The sequence below is a fragment of the Schistocerca piceifrons genome, chromosome 2 (genome assembly GCF_021461385.2).
Source record: "Schistocerca piceifrons isolate TAMUIC-IGC-003096 chromosome 2, iqSchPice1.1, whole genome shotgun sequence".
Lineage (NCBI taxonomy): Eukaryota > Metazoa > Arthropoda > Insecta > Orthoptera > Acrididae > Schistocerca > Schistocerca piceifrons.
This window is the reverse complement of record NC_060139.1, coordinates 240740904-240751363: the sequence shown is the minus strand read 5'-3', so window position 1 is coordinate 240751363 and position 10460 is coordinate 240740904. Positions and strand designations below refer to the sequence as shown.

The window sequence follows — 10460 nt, the reverse complement described above, 5'->3', positions numbered from 1 at the left end:
CTCTCCCATTTCTTTGTACAATAGCTTAGAAAATTTTCTTTGGAGTTTAACACATAAAGAGAAAGATTGAGTCTTTTTAAAGTACATCTCTGTACATTCAATATGCGAAAAAGTTTGTAATGTACTGTACAGAAAGTGTCATGACAACATAAGTTTTTGTGTATATACAGTACTTCACATACTATTTCTGTCTGCACTCTTAACACAGAGCTGATCTTATCACATTATAATCACTGCTATGATCAGAGGTTTTCAGAATAATGAAGAATAGCATTTGTGACTAAGGACAAAAGTGAGATTGCTGAATCAGTCTTTTAATTTTTTGGTGACCTATATACACCCATAAACAGAACAGCTTGTGACATACGGTCAAACAAGAAGTACACAAAAGGATGGTTGCACACGAATTTTGTTGGGTTAAGAGGCCTTGCTGAACGGAAGAGGAATATGGCTGTTGCAGCAGCAGCTTCCGTTCCTTCTTCATTCACTTCTATCTTTGCTTGGTGTATGGCACTATTAAAGAACACTTCAGGTTTACCTGTAAACCCTGAATAATCAGCAGTTTTCTCAAAAGCATCACCTGCTCCAAGGGCTTTAAAAACCTGCAAAAAAATAAAAATAAAAATGAATAACCTCCACTGCATCTGCTCTTTACACAAACCTAGAAATATATCAGTGGTTAATGCTGAAATATTAAAGCACTTAAACAGAAATAATTGCATGTAAGAATAATGTATACTGGGTACCTAAAGTATGTAATAGACTATTTTTATTCAAGAGCTCCAATGCAGTACAGAAATGTTTATTCTGGAATAACAACTTTAACATGCTTGTAAGCTCAATCTGCTGCCTATCAATCTCTTATTTTCAAAAGACATAAAATATTTTCAAATTCCTGATAATTTCTGTTGTTTGGTTTAGCAGTATCTACATCTACATCAACACTCCGCATGCCACTATTACAGTGCACGGCAGAGGGCATCTGTTCATTTCACAAACAGAGAGGGAAAAACGACTATCTATACCTCCATACAAGCTCTAATTTCTTCTCTTATCTTTGTGGTCCATATGTGAGATGGTCATTGGTGGCAGTAGAATTGTTCTGCGGTCAGCAGCAAATGCCAATTCTCTAAATTTTTATCATTGATATTTCTCTAAAACAATGTCACCTTCTCTCAGGGATTCCCATGTGAGTTTATGATGCATCTCTGTAATACTGATGTGTTGATCAAACCTACCAATAACAAATCCAGCAGCATGCCTCTGAACTGGTTTGTCTCCCTTTAATCTGACCTGGTGGGGATCTCAAACACTCTCCAATGAACATTTACTTTCTACGTGAAAGTACTGGGTTCTATTAGTTAAGAAGCCTTTGAGCCACTCACATATCTAAGGATCTATTCTGTGTGCTCATACCTTTGCTTTCCAGAAATATAGGAATATGAAATCGATCTGTTGCCCTACACCTTGCTTTACAGGATACAGTGCGAGAAAAGGGAAGCCGAGTTCCGCATGAGTGACAGTTTCTAACGTCATGATGGTTTGTGGACAGAAGCTTTTATGTCTCAAAGAAACTTATTAGATTTGAGCTTAGAATATTTGAAGAATTCTGCAGCAAACCAAAAATGATATTGGTCTGTAATGTGTGGGCCCAGTCTTTTACCCTTCTTATACAAAAGAGACACCAGTACCATTTTCCAGTCATTACAAATTTGCGAGAGATTCATTACAAGTGCAAGTAAGAGGCCAATGCCAAAGAATCCTCTCTGTAAAACCAAAGTGGAATTACATCCAGACCTGTCAACTTACTCATTTACAACCCTTTCAGTCGATTGTCTGTATGATCCTGCCAAATGAATATTTTATTTTTTTAATGTGGCATTTAAAACTTCAGATTTTTCTTTCCTTTCTTCACTACTGCACCAGACTGGTCACCGGGTGATTAAATATAAGCCTTCAGCATACTTAGTGATTTTGCACAGGACCACAATTTTCTTGTGTTCTTGGCAAGGTCATTTGCTAAACAATAGTGGCAGTAGTTGTATGCTTTGTGGATCAACCTTTTTATACAAACACAAGTTTCAACTAACTTCTGTCTGTTGATGTTTCTGCGTTCTTTTTTATACAGTTATAGTTAAAGTTAAATTTATGACAACACAGCAACATATTCTTACCTGCTGCATTTCAATTCGGCTTTCCACAGTGAATTTTGGTATTTCAACTTCCACAGTCTGTGGGTACATGGCATCTTGTTCTGTGATTTCCCTCAGGCTGTCCACATCCAGCTGCTTAATTATTGCATCCACACCATTGCTCTTTAGAAATGGTGGCAGGAGAATGAACATACTAATATCCTCTCCTTCGTATGGCAGTTCCAGCACATGGGCTCCTAGCCTTTCAGAAATCACTAGAAAGAAAAAAGCTAGATAAATATATTTTCACATGGGGCATTTCCGAAAAGTCATGTGATGAAGCTATGGTACAACGTGAACAGCATTTATTTTTTTATGTCACAGCTATAACATATATTTCTGGAAACAAAACAATTTCTCAGATGTTGACTGTATCATTCTTACATTTTTGGAATGAATTTAGTGCCTCGAATAAAGAGAGTACATGTATAAACAGAGAATAACTTACTGTAGTTAAATGTTCCTTTTTGTTTCATCATCTCAACCAAAGCCTGTTTTGAATGTGAGATATGAAAGACTTCTTTGTGGGTGTTTTCAGGCTGGAATTGTGACTGCCATTTTCCTTTGAAATATGCAGCATTCACCTAGAATGCAATTAAACATTTACTTAAATGCAGAACTATGTCTTAAAAATTTATCTTATTTTTTAATTGCTACTGGTGTACATATTTCAGAATTAATTTCCAAACTTATATAAGATATTATAGTACATTATTTTCACTTTCAACTCTTCAAAAGTAAACAATTTATGTTTTAAAAAATGACAAAAAGTATGGTCCACAGCTGCAGGTAACCACACCTTACAAGAGTTAGGGAAGCTGCTTGACAAATAAAAGTTTAAAAACTATCAGAGTCAGAGAAAAGAGCATGAGAAGTACCCACCTGTTATGTGGACAAGTTTAGACTAGGATCTTTGCCTACCTTTGTCCTCATAACATGTGGCTTCTCTCAGCAAGGGGTCTGAGTGACCTGCCTTCCTTTTTAAGGTACCCCAACCCATCCCTCTGTCCTCTGAGGAAGAAACTATCAGTTACAAAAGCTAGGATAGTTTAAGTAACTTTATACGTTTATTGGCAGTACTGAAATTTTGCCTCTTGAAGGTAAGAAGGAGGTCAGCAACTTTGCCTCATAATTTTTTAATATCAATTTACAATTTTCTTATTTGACTTGTTATTTAAATAGCACATTTATGACCAGGAATACATTTTAATCTATAATATACAGAACAAACTACATACTACATATGGTGGGTGACTGGAGAAAGACGAAAGACAGGATAAAAAAAGAAATTAACTGATGGGAAGCACGAGAGAATGATGTGGGACCACATTAATCACAAGAGGGGGAAGTTTTGCATAATAGTCGCATCCCAATGTAAAATTTCTGTTACAAAATATGGAAGCCAGACAATACAACACTGGCGCAAATAAATTCACAGCTAAGAACTGTTACGGCCAAGTAGAATGAAATGAATTAGTTGTGGTATTTGTGACTGCTTACCAGTGTAACAGTAGAAGCTGGAGAAAGACCTTGTATGAGGTTGTTTATCTGTCCATGTGTTTGTTCAGAAACCCAAGCATTGATGGCTTTTTGTGCCGCCTCCACATTGGTTTCATAGTCAATGGATGCAAGTTCAGTGTCAAATTTCTCTGCAAGGCACGGCCGCATCTTCAGCTTGTTGGAGATGTATACCCTGTTTGAGCTGGTGAAGAGATGGCCATCCGAAGTGTTGAAATTGCGAAGGAACTTCTCTAGTCTGTAGGCCTGCCATGTTGCTGCTTTACTCTGTAACAATACAGTGTAATTTATTACATTACTTGTTAAATAAGATCATTTGACCAAAACAATACAGTTTGCATGATATACAATCATAATGGGCATTCAGCATTGTCAGTGTCTCACTTAGCACTACAGTTGTGAACATGGGTCTGCTGACTGTAGCTATGTGAGAGTGTAATTGGGAGGGAATACCTTTTTTTCCAGTCATTTCTGCCTACATCCTCCTATGTTTCTTTGTGGAGGGTCTTTAGCTTTCTGTCTTGCCTGGTTAATAAATTTGTAGATATTTAAAAGCATAAAGGGTTACAGTTAATTTTTTTTAACCCCAAGAACCTTTCACTGCACTTGGGACACTTGATAAAAGGCAGGTGATTGGTAACTATATGCCATGAGCTCTACTCTGGTGTTGAAAATTTCTTCCACTGCCAAAATTTGAACCAGCTAGAGTTTGTGCAATATAACTTTGCCCCTACACAGAAACACATTCTCATCCTAGCTGCTAGTTGATCCCGTCCCTTTGTTCCAAAAGAGTGGCTGCCTCGCTTGACCTCCACACTTTGAATGTTCTCTTTACTTCATAGCATGGCACTGTAACCTTTGTACACTGTAGGAGCAGGGACAATTCTTTGTAATCAGGCATTTGAGCTTATATGCAGTGCCATTAAAGTTTTGTCAGAAGACACAAACAAGCAAGTGAAAGCCTCACTGGAAAGTATACTTCGGAGGGTTGCATGAAATGAACAATCAATAGAATAAAGAAAGAGGGGGAAAATGTAGCTACTAGTACCTCCCACAGCTTCACTATTTTGGAAAGATGCGGAATAAGGAGAAAATAATTTTTTACTTAGATAATGATGATGAACATGTTCTCAGAAGGTTGACACATAATTTGCACATTGCAAATATCCTTTATTTACATTGTCAGCTATTTACCTTTTTCATGCCTTTTTTTATCAAATTTCCTTTTGGAAGTACAGATTAGAATTGTTTTGCTTTGTCTGATTATTCATTTATATGATCATTTCTTTTATGATACTCTACTAAGAAGTTATTGACTATGGAGATTTATATTTGTTGAATTGTTGGTCGTACTGGCATAAACTATTAATACAGTAGTTAGCAGACTCATTAGCTGCAGGTTGCAAGATATGTTAATGTTATTCAGCTGTTCAACTGCATCTCTCCTACCTCACAAAGGGGTCCCCACTACTACCCTTGTCCCTCCCCTGCAACAGAGCATATGGTACAGCTATGGTACAAGCAGGGAACACGTGTGGTCCGACATGTCAAATGACCGCCTCAGCAGTTATCCCTTTCGAAAAAAGTACTTGAGCCGGTATGATTTCTCTCACCACAATGGACAAAGCACTGCCAAGAGTGCTTTTGCATTGCATCTGCTGCACCCTTTAACTCTACTGGAAAATACCCGTTGCCTTGAGTTCTTGGGAACAGGCACTTTTATGGATAAATACTGTACAGCCCGCCAAGGGATTTCATTCTCAAGACAAAGGGTATCAGTTAATTTTGTATCCCAGACCACTGCATGACCCAACATCTGAAAAGGACTACCCTAGTGTCAGTCAGTGACAAAGCCACATACTGCTGTGTTAGTAACGTAAGACTTACTGTGTCTGATTACTTACTGCCAAGCTTGCCCACACAGATCTCTACTGCACATTTTGTGCTCATCAAGAGAATGCACAAAATAAGAGATTGGGTGGTACAAGACAACTATTTAGGGATTCAGCTTGCAGTGTACCAAGGGTTATGTCATGTCAGTACACATTGGTATTCGGATAACTGATGAATCCCAGTAAAACTTCACAAATGATGGGCACATCTGAATTACCTGGATCACCCAGTCTGGAGCTGCTGCTGAGTATCTCATATAAGCTGCTTATATGAGATACTCAGCAGTATCTCATATAAGCTGCTTATATGAGATACTCAGCAGTAGCTCCACAATACACGAGGTCTCCCATACCTGGCACCTGTAGGGCCACCCAGCTAATGTGTTGCAGCTCAAAGGCCAACCCACTTGAAGAACTGGATACTTGAATAACAAACAAAATCTTTAGGAAATGTTTACTTATTATCAGCCACCAGCTCTAGTATGAAAATGTATCTATTGCACTTCAATGACTCCCATGACTGTTAGCACCATACTATTACTCAGAAATGGCAGTAAGGTGGCATTGGAAGCTGCCAAGCCAAACCGCTCCACTCAGCTATGGAGGCAGGTTCTCTGAAGAGTGATCTGAGTACAAGCAATGTAGGAGAAAGTGAGAGAGCGAAGGAGGACCCACCTGCTGTTGGGGGACACGGAGAGCACGTCGGAGTGCGGCGTCGGTCTGGTTGGCAGCACCGAAGTATGCAAGCAGCAGTGCCTGGTGCGTGCTGTAGGGCGAGAAGAAGAGGTTGGAGGCAGGCAGTGTGGCAGCTAACTGCTGCAGCAGTGCCACACTGAACGCCTGCTGGCCTGCCGACAGCTCGCGCCGGTCCTCGCGGCCCGCACCCACCGCCGCATCATCTGCAGTCAGGCACTGCCCCCGTGCACTCGCCACCACCACCATCAAACAGCTCAGTGTAAACACCCACCACATCCTGCCACAACAAAAAACACACACAACTGTAAGCAACACATCTTCAGGTTGTGTGTGCAGCACTTCCTCCTGCAAAAAGCATGTTTTACAAGAGCAACATTCTGGTCAAACTCAAGTAGTCAATGTTGGTGCACGTCACATGCTTGGAAGTGAATCAGTTGTCAACCAAGTGGTGAGTGGGTCAGTGATGTCAATGATCGATTGACTGGCCAAATATGTTCCAGAGTTCCTTTTACCCACACAGCTTTCTTGTCTCACTCTACAACTCGGGGCAAGTGAGTTTACTGCCTTTTTTCCTTTACCGTTATTTATTTCACCCCATAACCCATATGAGCAGGGGAGGGGGTGGGGGAGCTGTCAGCTGTATAGGCAACCTGCTCCTCAGCCAACTGACAATAATTAAATGAGATGATAAAGAAAGAAACAAACAGGGGAGACATTTACATTGAATTTTAATACTTTTTAGAGGTGAGAAATTAAACTGAAAGTTTTAGATATACGAGAGATATGACCTCTTGCACTGGTAGTTAGAAGCAGTAGCAATAAAAGGTGGAACAAGACGCAGTAAGTGTACATTTAAAACTTGATGCCGAAACCTAATGTTTAAAAGAAGCAATTTCCTGTCATTAAGAATTGGAAGGACCAGCCCTGAGCTAAGGAGTCTTTTGTTGAAGGGGGAAAAGTTAGCTAGTGAGGAATATAGGAATGTGGTGGTATTAGGATGAAGGGCTAGTGCATAGCAATTATGGGGTAAGAATGGCTGCTGGGATAGAAGAAGGAGTGGAATAGAGGGGGGAATTGGTGATGCTAATATTGTTGGGAAGAAGGGGTTCAGGAAAGAAAGGCAGAGGGCAGAATAAAGGTGGAGGGGGGAAGGAAATGTGAGGAGGGGAGGGAGAGGAAGCCTTGATGAGGTGGAATGCATTGGGTGGGCTTACAGATGGTAGGATGGGTAAATATCGAGGTGGAGTTCATAATCTCGGAGGGAGAGATAGCTGAAATTTTTTTGGAAGAGCATGTGTGGTGGAATGTGTTTGTAAACATATGGCAGTATAAGAGGACTGAAAAGTAGAGGGGTAAGGATATGATTATTGGAGCCGAGCTTGCGGATGGTGCAGATTGTTTGGAGGTGTTCAATGCGAGTGAGGAGAGGTTGGAATTTGATATATTGGTAAAGTGTCCTTGTGGGGGAAGGTAAATGGATGCAGAAAGTGAGGTGGAGTGCATGGCATTCTAGGATCTGGAGGGACTGATAGAACTTGGATGCAGCAGAGATCCATGCAACATTTACAAAGCAAAGGTTGGGTTGGATCTTTTATAGGTGCCGAGCACAGTGAAGGGGTGAAGTCCAGCCACTTTGTAGTTTTAGTCTATTGTGGGCTTCCTGTTGGATGTTTAGGAGGTAAGATTTCCATATTAGTTGCCTGTTGAAGGTTAGTCCAAGGTATTTTAGTGTGTTTAGCTAGATAGAATAGTCGTAAATGATGAAGTAGAAGTTGTGGAGACAAAAGGTGGATGTGGTATGTCCTGTAATTATTGCCGGAGTTCTGAAGGGGTTAATCTTAAGAAGCCATTGGTTACAACAGGAGATAAACTAACTATGGTTGATTTGGAGGGATCATTGGGATTTCTGTACAATAGGGCGAGGAGAGCGGTGTCATCAGCATACTGAATGAGTCGGACAGGAGGGGGTGTTTCTGGCATATCAGCAGTGTATAAGAGGTAAAGGAGAGAGAAGAGAATGGAACCTTTGGGCACGCTTGTAATGGGGTAAGGGAATTCGAGTTGTTAACAATGACATAGAGTGAGCAATTGGAGACAAAGGATGTAATAAGGGAGGTATACCCTAGTTGAGTGGAAGTCTGGAGTTTGAAAAGGGGAATGCCATATGCGGTCATAAGCTTTCTCTTGATCAAGGGAGACAAAGGTGGCAGATTTACAGTAGCTGAACTGTTGAGATATGAGATGAGTGAGTTTCAGTTGTTCATCAGAAGACAGAGGGACAGAAGGCACACTGGGTAATAGGAAGCAAATGGTGTTGGTGCTGAGTTTAGTGTAACGCCCCTGGCATTTTATTGCTATACTTAGTCTGTTACGGGTGATCTTTTTCATTCACACCCCCAACACCAAAGCAAACTACAACAGCGAATGAGACTCTCTCTGGAGTAAACGCAAGGTATGCATTAGAAAACAGCATTTGGTCTTGTTCGGTTCACATTCATCTGCATTCATTATTTTCTGCTGGTTGTCTGTCTTTTAGTGAGCCATCCAAGGAAGTTCGCAGCCTCTCCACTTCATCGCTAGCAGCACAGAAAAGTCCTGTCTGATATCTCGTTTATTGCACTATGTAATGTTCTGACATAAGAATATAGACGGCATATGTGCTTCTGGGATCCAACAGATCTACAGCATGACTGCCGCCACAAAAAAAGTTAGGCAGAAAATTGCAGAAGCACTAAGAGGTCCTATTGGGGACGTGAGAAAGAACATAAATTTATTGGACACTTGCATCAGGCAGGAATGTAGTGAACAAGCACAAGCTTGGTAATTCTTTTTACTGGAAAAGTACAATAATCTTCCTTGAAAGTAAACAAGTGTGATTATGTTCCTTTTATGCTAACTGAAATATACATACCATGCTTACGTTCATGGTATCTAATTATACGGTTGATATATTCCTCTTACTTTAGAGATTTCTGATGATAAATACTGTTTACCCAGCATCACGCTATCTACTCTCTAACAAACATTACCACACATTTCATCAAGTAGCCTATATGATGAGTCGCATGTATATTTAATTAATCACGTTTTGTTGACATTATCTTCCTTATAGTTCATTAATAAAATCCTCAAAATGCTTCGTATGTCACTTCATACATAATAAACTAACATATGGCAGCTCTTGAAATGGGAAACAATCACAAACGTAAATTTCTTCAATTCTTAATAACGAAGAGCGTAAATGTCAGCCTTTCCCCCAATTCTGTTCGTCATTGGTAAGAAGTGTTCTGCTTTTAAATTTCCTCGTCAACTGTAATGAGAAACCAGCGAAATGTGTATATCGACATATGCCCAAAGTTTTGGACCGATTGTAAAGAAAACTAGAGCCTCAAGTGCACTACCTCCACGCGTTTCACGTTTTACGTCCAAATTGAAACACCTAAAGGCTTCCTTTTCTGCGCCATTTTGATTACTCCATCAAAACAGCGCACTCAACATACGAAATAATCGTCTCTGAATACCAAAGTTTTGCATCGTGGCTCTAACAGTGTGGTGTTGTATTCTGTGGTGGTGGTTATTGGCGCCAAAAAGCAATAACGCACCATTCATAGACTATGTTTGTAATCTAGTGTTCTCTTCCATTCCTTCTTGTGTAAATCCTTTTTAACAGATATATGCAAATTGTGGTGAACACTGGCGAACTGTTTGCGACTGCGCATTAGCATGTGTTCGCCTCCATTTGCTACGGTGCTCCTTTTTGCTCTTTTTCGCGTTGTGCGTTTCTCTGTTTCAACAGAGAATTCTGTCGATACTGGTTGTCTTTTCGCCCTCTTTATCAGATCTCGGGAAAACAGACTTATGGGAAGTAAGAAGTTTTAGGTTCATTCGATGGTAACAAAAGGGCTAAATGAACATCGGGCTTTTCAGAACACCCAAGCTGTCTTTTGTTTTTGTGGCCTCCATTTCGCAGTCGCAGTTTTAAAAAATTCATGTTATGCAATCTTTTGAGACAGAACAAAGTCTTATTTGGGACAGATCCCTTTCGCTCCATTTAAAGCAGGGATGCCGGTAAGCCGTTCGTTCCTGTAATTTTTTTACTCATATTGCATTACCACCAGGAAATAGGACGGTGGGCCGTAATAGAACTTAGTTCTTATGAGCC

General features: G+C 40.1%; 1 protein-coding gene across 1 annotated transcript in view; it reads right to left on the bottom strand.

Moving 5' to 3' along the window:
- Nucleotides 1-297: 297 nt before the first annotated feature.
- The window catches only part of LOC124776301 (serine protease inhibitor 88Ea-like), a 31867-nt gene continuing 21704 nt past the window's right edge, over nucleotides 298-10460 (bottom strand). Inside the window, exons 2-6 of the mRNA XM_047251226.1 lie at nucleotides 6278-6575; nucleotides 3693-3977; nucleotides 2641-2776; nucleotides 2175-2407; nucleotides 298-602 (exon numbers count right to left, since the gene is read on the bottom strand). Coding sequence (XP_047107182.1) covers nucleotides 315-602; nucleotides 2175-2407; nucleotides 2641-2776; nucleotides 3693-3977; nucleotides 6278-6574 — 1239 coding nt within the window. The 5' untranslated portion in view covers nucleotide 6575 and the 3' untranslated portion in view covers nucleotides 298-314. The remainder of the gene's footprint in view (nucleotides 603-2174; nucleotides 2408-2640; nucleotides 2777-3692; nucleotides 3978-6277; nucleotides 6576-10460) is intronic.